General features: G+C 60.3%; 3 protein-coding genes across 4 annotated transcripts in view; all 3 read right to left on the reverse strand.

The window, feature by feature from the left end:
* HOXC4 (homeobox C4) overlaps positions 1 to 10370 on the reverse strand; it is a 59785-nt gene extending 49415 nt beyond the window's left edge. Inside the window, exon 1 of one of the 2 annotated variants that reach the window (XM_072797665.1) lies at positions 10217 to 10370. The gene's annotated coding sequence lies outside the window, so the exon portion shown is untranslated. The remainder of the gene's footprint in view (positions 1 to 10216) is intronic. The other variant, XM_072797661.1, reaches the window with a different exon arrangement.
* HOXC10 (homeobox C10) overlaps positions 1 to 17574 on the reverse strand; it is a 106728-nt gene that overhangs the window by 86692 nt on the left and 2462 nt on the right. Inside the window, exon 2 of the mRNA XM_072797666.1 lies at positions 14374 to 16052. Coding sequence (XP_072653767.1) covers positions 15775 to 16052 — 278 coding nt within the window. The 3' untranslated portion in view covers positions 14374 to 15774. The remainder of the gene's footprint in view (positions 1 to 14373; positions 16053 to 17574) is intronic.
* HOXC9 (homeobox C9) lies at positions 1707 to 5399 on the reverse strand. The gene is made up of 2 exons (XM_072797667.1): positions 4550 to 5399; positions 1707 to 2666 (listed from the first exon to the last, which is right to left on the reverse strand). Exons 1-2 carry the CDS (start codon positions 5085 to 5087, stop codon positions 2422 to 2424), a joined length of 783 nt encoding a protein of 260 aa, XP_072653768.1. The 5' UTR covers positions 5088 to 5399; the 3' UTR covers positions 1707 to 2421.

Here is a 17574-nt window from a genome sequence, read left to right on the forward strand (position 1 = left end):
AGCCTGGGCTGGGAGAAAAGCCTGAGTCCCCGCAGTCAGGAGGCAGTCAGGACCCGGGGGGGAATGGGTCCTGGAGCGGAACTGAGGCCAGGGCCCCAGGAGAGCAAAATGGCCAAGGGGGTGGGGTGTGTGAGGACCGAGAAAAGAGAATAAAGTACTGGCAAAGCACCTTGCGAAAGGGCCAAGAAAACAACTGCTTCTGGAATCAGGGAGGAGGTCTCTGCAGTGGGCAAGAGGAGAAGGTGCTTCAGCCACTGGGAAAACCAGTGTTTGCGACTTTTGACCGTCCCCCTCAAAGATCATCCCAGCAAAACGTCCCTGCCTTCCAGCCTTCCTCTAGCCCCCGAAATTGGCCTGCTGAATGGAAGGAGGGGGTAGGAGATTCAAATGATGGGGAAGGGGCTGGTCCCTCCAAGTGCCTCACCAATCCTGGAAGGCCATGCGATGGAGGAAGCTCCAGAAAGACTGGGATCCCCAGTTATTTTCTTTTACGGTGGTATTCCCCAAGTACTCAGAACAACACCCTGCATCCCTCGCCAGAATGGGCAGCCTGAGATATTAAAGCGCTATATTTCAAGCCGTCTGAGTTTAATAGTTTCCAGATTGGGGGATTTCCGAGAAAGGGGGCGCCGGGCCGAGGCATACCCAGCAGCTTGTGTCTGCTTCTGATTAGCGGATGAAAACTGCCGGGGCTGGGGCAGGCGCTCGGGGTGCAGTGCAACTGACCAACGGGCTGTGGCACACACGCGGCCCCTACCCTTGAGCCTGGGGTCCCACCACCGCCAGGGAACACCCCACTCTGGGCTAATCCCTGACCAGCTGCCTTAGGCCTTGGCCATGTCATCCCCCAGAAAGGCTGCAGCCACTCAGCAAGCATCACCCTGTTACCCCCAAACCAACATGCAAACTAAATACCAGACAGGGAGAGAGACAGAGAGAGAGACAGAGAGAGACAGAGAGAGAGGGGGGCGGAGGAGAAAAGAGAACTAGGAGGAGAGCGAAGAGAAAAGCTGAGAATGCACAGAGAAGTTGAAACTAAACCTAATGAGGATTGTACTGCTTTTGCCATCTTTCTCCTTCCTCCCTCTCCCTTCCTTCCTTCTTCTTCCTCCTCTCCCTGCTTCCTTCTCCCCTTCCCTCTACCTTCCTCTCTCTGTCCCTCTCCCCCTTCCTTTACTCGGAACACAGTCCCCAGAGACTCTTCTGCTCCCTGAGGCCTGCTCAGCCTTCTTCCTCACCACTCACCGCTCACCGCACTCCCTCCCTCCCTCCCAGCCATCCCTCGAAGCACCAATGCAGGCAGGCAAGAATCCAGCCCGGGCCCTCACCCAGCACCCAACTTTCATCTTCACCTATCTCTTCCCTCCGATCTCGTGTACTCATAAATTATTACAATTAATTACAGCCAGGGAAAACCATTCATGCCATGCCCCCACCCCCCTGGACTCCAACGAGCTACCAGGAAGCTCTCAGGCAGCCGCCCCGGCAGACACAGGCTGCGACCGGGCCTCAGCAGCCTCCACCCCACCCCTGGAGCCCTCACGCCCACCCCACGCTGCCTGGAGAGCGGCGGCAGGCACTTGCCCTTCCGAGGAGGCCGAGGGAGCCCCTTCCCTGGCCCCGGCTTTCCCCAAAGGATCTGAGCACTTGCCTCCTCCACGACAGCAGCCTGGGAGCCACAGGGAGGAGAAATAACGAGAACTGGATGCGGTTGGGTTTCTGGTTTTTTAAGTGACTTCGATATATTAACACAGAGCTGCTCTACCATAACAAACAGAAGCACGTTACAGGACGGCGGCTGGGGATGAGGAGAGACACTGCTATGTACACGCCCGCCCGAGGCGCCGGCCTGCGCCGACCCGGCCTCGGCACCGTCCGGGCCCTCGGCCCTCAGCTCCTGGGCTGGCAATTGTTATTGTGTATGTGTGGGTGTCTTTGCTTTTGTGTGTGTGTGTACAAAATCTGCACGCGGAGCACCCCAGGCCCGGGGAGGGACGGCCCGGATCAAATACGATACAGAAAAAAAAAATAGAAATATAGCGATTCAAGTACTGGCTTCTCTGAAGAAAGGAGGGGAAAAATCACATTTGTGTGTGTTATTTATTTCAGTCGCGCTGGGAGAAGAGAACGCGGTTTCTCTCTCCTCCTCCTCCTCCTCTTCTTCCTCCTCCTCCTCCTCCTCCTCCTTGCTGGGTAGAACTAACTCTAAAACACCAATTTCTCAACACTGAACCCTCCCCAATTGCAAGAGTTTTCCTTTTCCCCTTCCTTTTTTTTTTTTTTCTTTTTAAGCTGATTGGCTTTTCTCTCTCTTGCTCTTTTCCTTTCCTTTTCGTGCTCTCTCCCGCCTGGGTTGGGGTATTTTTGTGGGGTTTTTTGTTTTTCCCTTGGCTGTGCCGAGGCAGCAGGCTGGGGCAGGGTTTAGGATTGCTCCTTGTCGGTCTTCTCTTTATTCATCTTTTTCATCTTCATCCTCCGGTTCTGAAACCAGATTTTGACCTGCCGCTCGGTGAGGTTGAGAACCCGGGCCACCTCGTACCGACGGTCCCTGGTTAAATACATATTGAAGAGAAACTCCTTCTCCAGTTCCAGCGTCTGGTACTTGGTGTAAGGGCAGCGCTTCTTCCTCGTGGATCGGGCGTGGATCCAGTTGGCCACGGGGTTGCCTGGAGGGCCAAACACAGGCAGGGGTCAGTGGAGCCCCCTTTCCAGCCCAGGACCCCCCCCACCGCCACCCCTACCCCCAGGCTGAGCCAGGCGCCCCAGATGCAATGAGTGAACCTGAATTTGGACACGTTTTGCTTTTGCAATTTTCTCCCTGACTCCTCTTGCCTGCTGCCCCCTCCCCATCTTCCCCCTCTTCCATTCCTAGCACCTCAAACTCTAGGAAATCAAAGCTATCAAAGCCCCTACAGTCTGGTCGTCAGCTTCAAGAGTAGTAATTCGAGAATATGCTCATAAAAAGTCCAAATTCCCAACCGTTTCATAGGCCCATAAACGCTTCTCTCTCTTGTTTTTTATTTTTATAGCGAGGTCTCTCTCCTCCCCACTTCCCTCCTCCTCTGCCCCCTCCCATCCTCCCTGCCCACGACCAAGTCCTGAAATTTCAGCAGATCTGTTTCCTGACCCTGAGAGTCCCTGAGCCCCTCACTACCCTCTGCAGCGCCCGTCTCCGCTCCCTCTCGGAGTTCAACCCTGCTGAGGCGAATTCTCAGAGTGATGCTAGGATGGGGAAAGCCTTTCTCCTCTCCCTAGAGAGCTGCTGGCCTTGGGACAGGCTCCCCCATATCTGAGCCTCCCTGTTTGGCTCCCAGTGCCCCCCTCCTGCCAGCCCCAGGACAGGCTTTGCAGGAGCCAAGCCTCCAATTTCAGGTTTATGGGAGTAGCTGAGGGCAAGGAGGGAAGCCTTCAGAGGGGTATAATTAGGCCCTGGCCCCTTATGGGGCTGCAGGAAAGGATTTCCTGCAGCCCCCTCCTGGGACTCCCCCAGACACTTCCTCACACTCAGGGGCTGCACCCCCTCCCCTGCTGGTTCCCCTTCTCTCCCCTTTCTCTGGCCCAGCAGCTCCCACCTGCCCCCCCCCAACCTACCCCTGCCCTTCTTTGCAATACTCAGAAGGCTCCAGTCTCCTTGATGGGAGTGTGTGTGTGTGTGTGTGTCTGTGTGTGTGTATATACATACATATATATAATTCCCTAATCTGAGGATGTGACTCTCCTCCTCCAGTCCTCATCCCTGAGCCCGGTTCTCAACCCTCTTTCCTGCAGACCCTCAGAAGAGGGCTCTCAAGTTTAAGGAGACTGGGACCCCACTTCTCTTCCCCAACTCTGCAAGTCCTGATCTCTCCCAAGTTCCCAGGCTGTGAAATCCCCGCAGACCCCCTCACCTAGTGCTCCTGAGGGGTGGGGAGGAGAAGAAGTCCAGGCAAGGCACCTTCTGTGTCATGGATCCCTAGTGGGGCCAGAACCTACCACCCCCCTCCCACGCTGGCAGGCGGGGAGGCAGGGGTGATCTCTCTCCCTGGGGTATTTCCTCTGTGTCCCCAGTGTCCTCCTCCTCGTTTCTCCCCTAATCCCATCTCAAAGCGTGAAATGACCCTCACCCCTGCCCCTTCCCCATCTCCATGCCATCTCCATCTCCATCCCCATCCCCATCCGCTCCATCCCCTTCCTCATCTCCTTGTCTGCATTTCTAGGAAAGTAGGGACTGAGCCAAGATAAATAAATAAATAATAATAATGATAAAGGAAAAAAAAAAAAAAGAAAAGAAAAAGAAAAAAAAAGAAAAGGGGGCAGCCTGGGCTGGGGGTGGAGTGTGCGCGCGCAGGGGGGGCCTCATCAAAGCAGCTCCGGGGACGGGCCCCCCTCGGCCCTCTCCCAGCCTGGCTCCCCGGGCTCCCCCGAGGTAATTCGCTTTTATGGAGCGCTCGCCCCCGCTCTCCCGCGCTCCCTGCGCCGCCGCGGCCGCGAGGGGCTGTAATCCGGCTCCCCCCCGCCCCCAGCCCCGCCCGCCCGCGCCGGTTGTAAAGGGCGATTGCTCCCAACTTACTGGGGTCCAGGTCGGCCTTCTCCTCTTTGTGCTTGCTGCCGGCGAGGGCGTCCGCCTCGGGCGAGGGCAGCGCCTGCGGGGCGCGGTCGCGCAGCTCCCCGGGCGAGCCGTACATGTAGTCCGGGTAGCTGCGGCCGTCGCCCGGGCCGCAGTCGGCGCGGCGCCCGGGGTAGGCGTCCGGCTTGAGCGCGTAGGGGCGGCCGCCGGCCGGGAAGCTGGGGAAGGAGACGGCGCCCGACAGCGGCTCGAGCCAAGTCCGCATGTAGCGCGCGTCGGCGCCGAGGTGGGGCTGGGGGCCGTACGGGTGGTACACCACGGACGACTGCGAGGGCACGGGCGCCCACGACGTGCTGAACACCGCGGGCTTGGGCGCGAAGCTACAGGACGGAAAGTCGCTACAGTCGGGCACCAAGCCGCTGGGTCTGGCGGCGGCGGGGTGAGCCCCGGTGGCCGGGAACCTGGACGCTAGCAGCTCCTCATTGTCGTGGGAGATGAGCGAGTCCACGTAATAGTTACTGATGGGCCCCGTCGCCGACATCGTAACGGGGTTTTACATACATAAGATTATTGTATGAACTGTATATGTACTTTTTATCTGCTCACAGAACAATCAAGGCAGGTAATTATTTTTCCAGCCTTTTCCCCGCAGCTCATTGGCTCCCCGGCCCCCACGTGATCGTATTTACCCAAAAATACGGCGCGGATCAATGCGCAGGGGCTTTTTTTTTTTTTTTTTTTTCTTGCCTTTTTTTTTTTTTTTTTCCCCTCTTCCCTTCTCCTGCCTTCTCCCACCCCCTTCTCTCTGCTGATCCCCGCGACCCCTGCGTTTTCCTGGGGGTCCGGAGCCGCGGACCCAGCGCGCCGGGCACCCCCCCCCCCCCAGCTCAGGACAGCCCGGCCCTCCCCGCCCGCACCCCTGCCCCTGCCCCTGCCCCTGCCCGCCCGCACGCGCAGGGCCTCCCGCACCCCTGCGCCCCGCGCCCCCGAGCGCTCGCCGGCGGGGCGGGGCGGCGCTGCGGGCCCCCGAGGCCAGGGCGCCCGGACCCCCGGGGCCGAGCCGCGCGCCGCAGCCCGCAGGGGCGGAGAGGCCGAGGTAGGTGGAGGAACTATTTCTTGACGTAATCCGTCTCTGTCGGCCCGACGCGCCCGCAGTCTCCGCGCGAGCCGAGATCAGCGATTGTCAGTTCGGAACGTGGCTTTTAAAAATGCGTTTTTAAATACTGTGTATGTATGTATTTCTTCCAGGAGCAGCAGCAGCGAGGGAGGGAGGGTGGGAGGGGACTGGGGAAGCTGGGGTGGAGGGAGGGAAGGAGGGAAAGGGGAGCGTCCTCCTGCCACTGGCCAACTCGGCCCCCCGAATCCGGGGCAGGGCAGCCTGGGGAAGGGGGTCTGCGCGTGGGAGGGGTGGGACCCCGGGACCTCACACACCTTCATCATCAGAAGCCCTCTCTTTGCTTTGGCACAGATACGCACGCTCCTTTATTTTAAATTTATTGTCTGTATCTATTTATCTTTCTTTGCCAGCTTGGAGCAGTGGAGGAGAGACCAGCACAAGTTCACTGGGGCGTCCCCATCCCGTCTTCCTGCTCGCCCTCCTTTGCCCCCCAACTCCATCTCTGCGACACCCCGCGCCCCCCCCCCAAAAAAAAGAAGTCACTCCAGGGCTCTGTCTGCAGAGAGCCAGGGTGAGCGCGGGCAAGGCAAGAGAGAGAGACAGAGAGAGCGACCTCGGTCGTGGGCAAGTAGCTTGTTTTTACGTCCTTCAATAAAATTTTTATGAGGATCATTTGATTGTTCATAAATGTGTCTTTCATTAAATAAAATTGTAGGCTGTTTTTGGAACGGGAAAAGAGCAACCGAGGGATGGGAGAAAGCCATTTCTTTGGGGTCGGACGCAGGAATTCCGGAGGGGGCAGTGTGATTGTAGGGAAGATCAGACAACTTGGATTCCTCCCCCCCCCAATAAGTTGGTTGCTACCCTCCTCCTTGAATTTGGGGGTCTGTCCCCCGGCCCCCTGCTTCCGGTCAGACTGCCCCATGGAGGGTTAGGAAAGGTGGGCTTTGGGCAAGCAGGAAATTGCCAGTGTGGGTGCAGGAGAGGGGGCAGGGAGGATGGCTGGGGGGTAGAGAGAAGGGCAGGTGGTGTCCCCCAGAGACACGATGCACCCCAGGCACGGCAGAGTGAGTCTGAAGCAGGGGATGCAATTTCAGGGTCAGGACAGAAGAGTCCCAGCTTGTGCTCTGGGAAATAGGCTGGAGCTGAGGCTGAGACACAGGTTCTGAGGCAGCAGGGAAGGACAAGGGTTCCCAGACAGGAGCCGCCTGCCCTGCTTTCCCACTCCTGTCCCCAGGAGGGGACCAAACGCTGGGGGTGGGGGTGGAGGATGGTGCTCCCCCGCACCTCTGTCGACCTGCCTCCTCCGAGGTGTGCAGAAGGGCTAGAGAGAGGTGTCCCAGAGAGTGCATCATGTGTGTTGTGGTGCAGGGGGGGAGGAAAGTTGGCAGGGCGGGGGAGGGTAGATGTGCAGTCCGCAGCACTGGCCCCATCTTTCCAGGTCCCCTCCCCAGTCCCTGCTCCTCCCCCTCTCCGGTTCTTTCCCTTTCGGTCTAGCGGGGCTGGGATTTCGACGCGCACGGGGGTGTGTGAGAAGTGCCCGGCTGGGGAGAGACGACCCGGGGCCTCAGCCTCCTCGCCCTCAGCTCTGATTGTCTTCCCCTCCCCCGGACAGGACTGGTGTGGAAAATCCAAATTACAGCAAGAAACAGAATATCTCTTTGGCCTTGATGGAGTCGGGTTAGCTGTCAATCAGATATTCGCCCTCACTAGTTCAAGGAAAAGGCAGGAGCTTCCCTCCCGTCCCCCTGCCGAGGCTTTCTCCAGCACCCCCAGCACCACCAGCACCTCCCCCAGCCCTGGCGGCTGGGGGACCCCGCCTGGCTCCTGGGCGGCTGCTGGCAGCAGTGAGCAGAGACGTGTAGCCTTCAGCGGGCCCGGGGCCAGACAGAGACCTAGAGGACACCAGGGGACAGAGCCTGAGAGAGACTGAGCCTGAGACACAACAACTGAGACACGGCGCCAGGCCCATGGAGAGGAAGGAAGGAGGGAAAGAGAGAAGAAAACGGAGGATCGAGATAAAAAGAAAAGGAGAGGGGAGAATTAAAGGAAAGAGGGGGCAAGAGGAAAAGAGATGGGCGAGCAGGGAGAGGAAGGCGTGCGGGGAGGAGAGGGAGGAAGGGCGGCGACAGGCCGACAGGCCGGGGACGCGGACGGGGCAGGGGCGCGCCGGGAGCAGCCGTGGCATTGTGCAGCCCGCTGGCTGCCGGCCTTTGCCGCGGGACCGGCTCGGGCGCGGCGGCCACTTCTGTCCGGACACAAAGGAGGAAGAGGCCTCCTCTCCGGCCCCTCCCGGGCGACCCGCCGGGGTGGGCACACTGGGCCTCCGGAGGATGCAGAGCCCCGTCTCGGCCCAGGCAGCCACCCCGGCTGCGTCCGGGGGCTGAGCCACGCTCTAGTCAGGGAGCCAGGGAGACCCGAGGAGGAAGCAGGAGGTCTCACGCCCGCTCCTCCTCTGGCGTCTTCGCCAGTGCACAGGGCCCATCTGCCCCGACCTCAGTTTTCCTAGAAGAAAGGCGCCCCTGAGGACCCTTCCCCGTGGGCCTCTGCATTCCGGGAGAGCCCCTCTGACACCGGGCCGCAAGCAGAAGCCCCTTCCTCTCCTGGCCCCGGTGGCCACTTCCTCCTCTGGGACTCCCCAGCTGCCTGCCCACCCTCCCTGCCCACGCAGCACAGGCGGCGGCAGCGGGCGGCCGATCCGGCCCCGGCTCCCTGCTGCCGTCAAAGTCCCCGTGAAACTGAGGGGAGATTGTCGCCTTGGTTCCAGAGCGCGAACTCAGACCCTCCCCACTCAGGCACAGACACAGCTGTGGATCAGGAAGCAGGCCTCGCCCACAGCCCCCTCCCCACCAGGGCCCGGGTTTGCCTAGGCCCTGCACAGAGCAGCAGCCGCGAGGAGGGGGGCTGGAAGAGGCTGGGAGTCCCTGAGTTCACCAGGCCCAGGTCCCCGGGGCCTCACAGCTGCATGTGGGCTGTACCCCTTGGCTCTGCATGTGGGGGAGGAGGGGTGGCAGGTCAGGGCTCTGAAGCTGAACTTCAGGCTCCCCCCCCACCCCAAATCCAGGCCTCCAGACCTAGGAGCATAAAGGATGCAGGGGCTGGTCTTTCCAGGTTCATCCACTCCTGCTGATCCTCCTGCCGGATTCCCAGACTCCCTCCCCGCCCCCCCCACCCCACCCCAGCACTCCCTTCCATCTTCCTCGGCACCGGTGGGGCCAACCCCAGGCCCTGGAGGACACTGGGAGTCCCTGTTGGCGAGGGGGGGAAACCCCAGCTTCAGCCAGCAGCCCTGCCTTCGCTCCGGTTCTCAGAGCCTGCCTCCGACCCCCCAAAAGAATTCACTGGGCACAGGAGAGCCCCCCACGGGGGAGGGGCACCCTCACTGCAGCACCTCAGACCCGCCCAGCTACCACCACAACCCAGCTAGCAGCACCCCGGGAAGGACAGACAGACAGACAGACAGGTTAGAGGCGTCCCCTCCCCTCGCCCTGCGGCCTCCCTCTCAGTGATTTAAATTCCCTCCGGTTCAATCCACACCGTCAAGTTCGGATTAAATTTAAAACAGGCTTTCCCGGCGCCCCCGCGGCGCAGGCGGGAGGGGAGCCCGCTCCGGCTCGGCTGCACCAGCACCGCCCGCGCCGGCCGAGCAGGCCGCGCTCCGTTTGCTTTCATTTTCCTTCTCCCCTGCAACGGGCTCGCTTCACCCCTCCGCTGCCCTCTCCCCGTCCCGCCCCCTCCCCGGGTCCCCGCTACTTTCCCCCCTTCTCGCTCCCGATGCCTCTTTGTTGGGGAAACGCACCCACCCGCGACTCGTCCCGGCCTGGGCCTGCGCTGCGCGCAGAGGCTGCGCCGCCCGGGCCGCCGCGAGGGGACCGCGGACGCCCCCCAGGTGGGTACCGGGCCCCGGGCGGCGGCGGGCCCCGCGGCCTGTGAACGTGGCCCTCCCAACGCCACGGCCTGCTCGCCCGCCGCCAGCGGGGCTACTTCCGGCGCCCCGGCCCGCCCCGCTGGCCCAGCCCGGGGAGTGGCCGGGAGGCGGCGGCCCCGCGCGGGGTGCTCGCGGGCCCCGGGCCGCCCCGCGCCGCGCGCCCGGCCACCTGGCCTTTGTGTGCCGAGCGCGTCGCCGGGAAATCTGCGGTGACTTTGGCGGCCGGGCCGACGGAGCCGAGGTGGCGAACCGAGACACAATGCGCGCCCGAAGTGCAGCCCGGGGCGCGGGCGGCGGGCCGCCCCCCCGTCCTCCCCGCCCTCCCCGCCGGCCCGGGGCTGTCTGGCCGCGGCCCCGGGGCGCCCCGGGACCCCGCGCGGGCGGAGGCGAGCGGGGCGCCGGCCTCCAGCGGCCCCGGGAGCGCCCCGGGGGCGCGCGGCCGGGACCCCGCGGCCCGGAGCGCACAGGCCGCCGAGAGCCCCGAGCGCCAGGGCCCCCGCCCAGAGCCAAGGGTGTGGGGCGTCGCAGCCCGGACGCAGACAGGCTGGCAGCGCGAGTGCGAGCGGAAAATCAAATACAGGTTCAACACCCCGGGCCTCCCCGCGGCCGGCGCCGGCCTCCCTACCTTCGCGCCCCCGGGGCTGGGCGCAGCCCGGCAGCCTCGGTGCCTCCGGCGCGGTCCAGTCCCGCCTCGGAAGCGCCGCCGTTACCTGCTCCTCGGCTCCCCACGGCCACAGATGCAGGGCGGCCGCCGGGGGAGGGAAGCCGCGGCCACCGCAGCCGCCGCTGCCCGCCCTCCTTCCCTCCCTCCCTCCCTCCTTCTCGCCCTCCCTCCCTCTCTCCCTCCCTCGCGCTGCCGCTCGCGGGGCCCTCCCGCGGGCAACCTGTTCTGGACCAAATCCAGGTATCTCCGAAAGAGAGAGACACACAGAGACGAGGAGCTCCGGGGCGGAAAAGCAAGGAAGGAAGACCCCCACCCGCGCCCACTTTGCGGGCTCCGACCGCGGGCCGGCTCCGCGCGGACGCCGCAGGGGCGAGGGGTGCGGGGCCTGCTGCCTCCCCGCGCCCCGCGCGCTCCACGCTGGGGCCGCCGCGCCCGGCCGCGCACACGCCAAGCGGACCCCGAGGCCCTCGCTCGCGGCTGCACATCCGGTTGCCCGCCTCGCCGCCCGCCTGGCCCCGGAGCGCGCCCTGCTCCGCCGCGGCCCAAGTCCACACGCGATCCTCCCGGTCCGCGCTCCCGCCGGCCGACACCCCCGCGCGCCCCGCGCGCCCCTGCCCGGGCCCCGCACACACAAAGCCGGGGCCCCCCCGCAGCCCCCAGGCCCCAGCCGCCGCTGCCCTTCACCTGTTCCCGGGAAAGGCTGCGTCTCCGAGCCGAGGCAAGGCCGTGGGCCGGGCAGGAGGGAGCCGGGGTCCCGCCGGGGAGGCCGCGGAGGCTCGCCGGGCCGGCCGGAGCCCCCGCCGCCCGCGAGCCGTCTCGGAGCCCGAGGCTCTCCTTGGCGAGCTCTCGCCTGCCTCGTCCTCCGGCTCCCGCAAGTCTTAAACACTCACACGCCGGGAGTTCAGCTCTATAAATCCTGCTCCTCTTTCCCATATCATAATTAAAAAAAACCAGTAGGGGAGGTTTTAACTTTTATTGCGATTTCTGGAGTTGGGCTGCGGAGCATATATTAAGTTTACGCTTATGCGCTCTCGGCGGGGAGGGTCCTTTAAGAAATAAAAATCCATCTTAATATCCGCAGACGAGAGAGATAATTTTTTCCCTCCTCTTCACGCTGTTTCTTCTGAAGACTCCCTTCCAGCGAAGCGAATAAATAATCACCGTCGCCTTAGCCATCATCTACGGTCCCAGGGCCCCAGGGTGGACTCTGGCCACCAGACTGGCCCTCACCTTGGCCCGATGAGAACTCACCCCATTCCCCGGGATCTGGGGAGGGGGACACCCCAGACTCGTGGCTCTGTGGCCACCCTCCCCTAAGCCCACCGACTTTAAAACGGAAATGGGGGCAGAGAGAGACCCAGAGCGCAAAAGTCGTTCATTGGTGAATTTCGGCCCATCAGGGACACTCTCTCCAGCCAGGCACTCCTGAGCACCCCGCCCCTGCCTGGGACTCCCTTCACTTCAACTGGCCCTGTGCTTCTGACAGCTTGAGAACTCAGAGACGGCGGCGAGGGGCTCCCAAACCAGGGGAGCCCCTGCCTGCTTCGCACCAGCTGGCCTCCCTCTCTGAAAACCTCCCTATTTCCCCGGGAGCCATGGAGAGGTTGGAGCACTTCCCTTCAAGGGAAGGGATTATTTTCCCCCACGAAAGGCTGGGGAGGGGGCGGTTAGACAGAAAGACAGACTAACAAATTCAGCTAGGGAGAACAAAGTCTCTATTCCCATTTTCTCTGCTAGCCTCCTTGGGGTCAAAAGAAATCTCTTTGTGAGAGAGAGAGAGAGAGAGAGAGAGAAATACACGAAGAACGCACGTAAAAATATACTGGGGATTTGAGAGAGTCTGGAGGAGACAGAGATATAGAAACAGAGACCCCCACTCGTCTCCAAGGTTAGCTATATCTCCCACCCCCCCAGTCATAGAACTCCGTGTATCTATTTTGGTACAGGGACATAATTTTGTTCCCCTCTCAAAGTTTATAACGCTTTAATATTCATAATAATTCCAAAGTAAGAGAACCAAGAGCCAGTCCTTCTCCTTTTGGCTTTCTCTTTCCCAGTCTCCCCGAGAACAGGGGTGTATCTCCCCATTCTCCCCGGCCCCCCTCCCATTTTTCTCCGCAGGGAGAGAAGCCTCTTTTGAGAGCCTTCTCTCGAGCAACCAGGGCCAGAACTGAGGAACCAGGTGGGGAAAGGAGGCGAAGACGCTTTGCAAAGTTTCACATTGCTCAGATCCTCCTTTACTCCATTACGCTCCCCTCCTCCCCCTGGCACAGCCACCAGCCTTCCCAACAATATGGTAATGGTGGGCGCTGGCAGCCTCCGTTCACCCAGACACTTCCACACAGCGCGAGCACCAGCAGCTGCCTGACAGCCACAGACACCACAGACCCAGGCCTACGGGCCACAGACAGCTAGACAGAGGCTGGAGCCAGGTTCCTGCCCTGACGCTTCCCAGTAGGGTGGGGGGGGGGTCTACTTGGACTTGATGGCTCTCCTCTAACCTACTAACACGCTAAATCTGCCCTTCTTGCGGGGATGGAGCTGTAGAAAGGGAAGGGGAGGTGGCTGAGCTGGCACTCAGAGTTCCCTGACTCTCGGGAGCCCCCCAGGCACCCCACTTTTCTAAGGGACCACTCCAGCCCCAGCCGACTGGGGGCAGATTTTTGTCTCTGGAGGTGGCAGGTGAGAAAAGCTGGCCCCTTCAGAGACTCGCTTCTCGCCCCGAGCTCTTCTCTCTCTTACTGATCCTGCCCCACCCTGCTGCCCAACTGAGCGGGCCCACCAGGCCACCTCTTACTCCAATTCCTCAATTTCCTTGGAATTGGCTAGACTTTCTTTGTCTGTCTCCATCAGCTGGGTCCAGGAAACAATAGCTGCGGGAACAACTCCTCTCCCTCAGTCACGGGGACTGGGACAGGCTGAGGAGTGGACAGTATAAAGCGGGGCTCCCCAGACTTGTCCTGCGGCCCCACGCACAGCTTGCCCTCCTCAGTCTGTACCCATTTTGCCCTATCTGGGAGGAGGCCGGCCAAGGGGCAGTGCCCCTGGGGAGGGAAGGAGCGGGGTAGGTGGGTTGGGGCCCTCGACGAAAACCGACTGATGTAACTCAGGCAGTTTCTTGTTGCCGAGTTCAAAACTCAATCCCAACAACATGAAACTACCTAAGCCACAGATCAGCTGAGCGAGCAGGGCGGGAGATTCGGCTTTGCATCTATCGGGAGGAGAAGGGAAGGGGGTTGCGGAAGGAAGAAATTCAGCCCCGTCCCCCTTTCCGCCCCCACAACCTCCCTAAGGACCAGAGTAGACTTTGGGTGGCTGGGTGGGTAGGGGGCTCTGACTGCCTCCTCAGCCTCTGGTCTGAGCACATTGCTCAGGGAAACTCTGGTGAAATGGGACCTCCAGCCGCCAAACCCCCGCCCCGCCCCCCGCCCCGCAGCGGAGCTATTCCCCTGCCTCCGGCCCTGGCCCTGGGGGAAGCCGGAGCGCCCTTCCACTCTTGAGCTGGGTCCCCCGGCTCGCCCAGCTGGCTCTCCCGTGCCCTCCTCCTGGGTCCCCTCTGAGCCTCTCCCTCTCGCAGCTCTGCTCGGCTTCCCTGCCTCTATGGGTGGCCGACCCACGGCGCCCGAGCTCCAGAGCCTCTTCCAATCAGGCCACTTGCCTGGCAAAGCCCCACGGCCAGGGAGCGTGGGGACCGAGAGCCTGAACAAGGCTCGCATCCAAACCAGCACAGAGCAGGAAACCTAAGCCCCCAGCTCCAGCCCTCCCCGAGCCTACCCTCCCTCTGCTTCCCCCAGCAGACGACCAGACTGAGCCACATCTACATCCATGTGTCGACCTCGAGGCGACCCTAAGTGCCCGCGGAGAGAAAGAAGCCAAAAACCACCAATTTACCCCTTTAACCGCCGAAGCCCACGGCCGCGGGTCGGGGAGGGGAGGAGCGGGAGCTCCCGGCCACTGCCCTCCGCTTCGAGCGGCCACGAGGCGAGCCTGGGCTCTCGGCAAGCCCGGATGCCCGCAACACCTTCGTCCCCGTCGTGCCCGCTGCACGCCGGGCACCTGGGGACGCCGCCAGTCCCCACTCCAGCGCCAAGAGAAGAACAAGAAACCGCTTCTCTTACCTTGTCGCCGCCTCCTCCTCCTGCCTCTGCCTGTGCTTCTGCTGCTGCTGTCGAGGGGGGGTGGCTGGGCTCCTCGTCCCCCTCCGGCGGTTAAGTTTATTCCTCTCTTTGGATAGGTGGGGGGCTCTTGGGGTTCCCCCGGCAGCGGTGGGGTGCGCCTGGCCCAGCACCCCAGGCAATCAGATCCGTCTGCTCCTCAAGATTGCAGTTTGCTCTCTGCCTCTTCCCTCCTCCAGTCACCTTTAAATGCATCTTTTACTGCAGCACCACATTATATTTGCAGATCATAAAATCCACCTCTCGCGCGCACCAAGACCGTCCTGACATTACTGTTTTATGACCTTGACTTATTGTGGTCACCTGGATAATATTTAAATCAACGTTATGGTCTCTCACTTACATTAAACCCGCCAAGAGACATTCTAGAAAGGCTCTAGGAGATGAGTCAAACACAAAACACACACATCCACACACTCAGCCTCTTTTGGGGTGGGGGTGTTGCTAAAAAACACTTGAAAACAAAAAACCACCCATTTGAGGATTACGATTCTGGAAATTTATTAGGATTTTCTTCTCCATTAAGGAAGCTACATGCAAAAGATACAACATACAGAATATCTTTAAATAACACAACTCCCAGACAGGGACAGGGTGATATTTGGCGGGGGGGGGGGGCAGTCTGTCTTTGCTTCACTATGTTCTAGCTTTAATTTTTAAATTTTTTTTTGTATTCCTCTGGATGGAATTTCTGAGGTGTCAGTGGCGGGGGGGATGTGGGGGCTGCTGGGAGGATGGGAGAAAAGCAGAAAGCAGTACAAATACGAGACTTCAAGCAGATTCTCAGAGCGACTGGGAGGTAAAGACACGGAGAGGGTTTGGTGGAGGCGCTGGGCGCTACGACAAACACATAAACACTAGCCGAACTTTCCAAAACGTCTATTATGCTAAGGAGGAAATGCAGCAAGGAAGGAGCGATCCTGACTGTGCTCTGCGAGATTACAGACCTTCTCTGGTTGATTTCTTTTTTTTTTTTTCCCTCTTTTTCCCCCTTGACCGGGTGGATTCGACCTTAACTTTGCATGGAGGACAGGATGGTGTGCGTGAGTGCGTGGGTGAGTGAGGGGTTGACACACACACCAGCCACACTCCCACCCTCATCTATGCGGGCACACCACACCCCACGCCCCGGCACCCCATTTCTCATGCTTTAGGTGGATGCATCTTCGCGGCACGAACCATAGGTCCCTTGGAAGGAGAGTCTGAGGTCTTTGCCTTTTTTTGCAGGCGCGTTGCATTTATACTCGGGGAGGAAAAAAAAAAATATACCACCAGGCACAAAGGGAGGAGGGGCGGGGAAAGGAAGGAGCGGGGGGCGGGGGCGGGGGAGGGGAGGCCGCGCGCTCAGGTGAAATTAAAATTGGAGGTCAGTTCCCGGATCCGATTCTCTCGGTTCATTTTCTTGAGTTTCATTCTGCGATTTTGAAACCAGATTTTGACTTGTCTGTCTGTAAGGTTAATGGTCTTGCTAATCTCCAGGCGGCGCTCTCGCGTCAAATACATATTGAACAGAAATTCTTTCTCCAATTCCAGCGTCTGGTGTTTAGTATAGGGGCACCTCTTCTTCCTTCCGCTCTTTGCTGTCAGCCAATTTCCTGTGGTGTTTTCTGCCTTTATCTCCTCTGTTAAAAATAACATTATTTACATAAGTATCCCTGGAAGAGGCAAAGCCTCGCAGCCGCTGCAGCCTCTGGCAGCCTGCTGGGGGGGCGGCTGGGGGAGCACGGGGAGCTGCTCTCGCCCCACAGGCCTGGCTGCTGGGTCCTCTGGGGCTCAGGGCTCTTAGGATTTCTTTGGATGGCCTAGGCTTCCACGGGGGAAGACAGAAAGTTCCTGCCTCCGAAGCATTTATGAATTAAATGACCCAAATCCACCTTGACCTAGCAGATTCTGAGTACTCCCACTCTCCCTCAGCTTACTGACCCTGGCGGGCGCTCTCCACCTCACCAGGCCCTCCCTCCTCTCTGTTCCAATCCAGTTCTGGAAAAATCCAACTAGAAGGAAGAGCACTTCCCAGGCCCCAGACAGGGGGTTGCGGAGTCCACCCCGCTGCCTAGAGCAATTCCCAGAGAGCTTTGACCCCTCTCAACTCAGCAGCGGAGGGACAGAGGGACTTCGCCTTAGTCCCCGTGGCCAGAGGCCATTGCAGCTGTCCCTGTTCCAGACCCCCAGCCCTTGTTCCCACCTGAAGTGCCACAGAGCAACTCTGCCCCTTTCAATCTCCCGTTGCCAGCTCTTCCTCTCCTGGCCATTTCCCCCAGGTGTGAGTAGCTGAAGCAGGGTTGCTCGTGCAGGCAGCAGAGGTCAGGGGCAACAGCTCTGGGGCATGCTGAAGGGTCCTCAGACAACTGCCCTAGCCATAGGACCTAAGGTCAAGGGAGAGAGATACCCTGAGGAAATGCAGCCTCCTGGAAATCTCCATCTAGCCTAGATAGCTATGTGTGCCTGTATGTACACGTCCATTCCTGTAGAGGTACGCACTCCTACACAAATGTACACACACACACACACAGATGTGCACATGTGTCTATTCATACAAGGAGATGCCACAGATACAGTGTGTATCCCCCATTATCTTAGTGACAGCTTCTCTCCCTGGTGCACAGTCTTGGTGCAATGGACCAGCTTTGCTCCTCAAGCAGCAGAAGAGACCTTGGCCATCTTTTCTAGCAAAAAACCCCCCAGAGTCCAGAGACCCAAGAAGGGCACCCAGCGAAGGGGGCTGCTGATAGCTCTGTGCTCTATCTTCCCCCCTTTGCCAAATGGAACTGCCCAATTCCTGGATCTTATCTTGATGGGGAATGAGGCAGGGGCCCTTGGGGAACCGAGAGGCACCAGAAAAAAAATGCAAACTTGGGGCTGTAGTTCAAGGGATCTGAAGGTCCTTACTTCTGCTCCTGCCTCTGCACCTGCAGCCTCTTGCCAGATTGTTTCAGGGCTCTCCACATCTAACCCTGTCTTATTTATTTTCTTATTGGGGTTATTGGGTTTGGGGGGAAGGAAGAAATTACAAATGGGGAAGTCTGGCCAAAAGCCCTCTTGCCTCTGGCCTGGTTGAGACACTGTATGGGGGGGGCGGTAAGGGGGGATGTGGAGGCTTGAAGGGCACAGGCTGACTGAGAGGGATTAGTTGGGGTGGAAGGG

This window comes from Canis lupus, chromosome 25, assembly GCF_048164855.1.
Source record: "Canis lupus baileyi chromosome 25, mCanLup2.hap1, whole genome shotgun sequence".
NCBI classification, from domain to species: domain Eukaryota; kingdom Metazoa; phylum Chordata; class Mammalia; order Carnivora; family Canidae; genus Canis; species Canis lupus.

What these genes read in the sequence shown, in the direction of transcription:
- HOXC9 (XM_072797667.1), bottom strand. Translation starts at nt 5,087, where the DNA reads ATGTCGGCGACGGGGCCCATCAGTAACTATTACGTGGACTCGCTCATC. An exon ending in GAAGGCCGACCTGGACCCCA is followed by an intron (nt 2,667 to 4,549) that starts GTAAGTTGGGAG and finishes TTGGCCCTCCAG; the next exon opens with GCAACCCCGTGGCCAACTGG.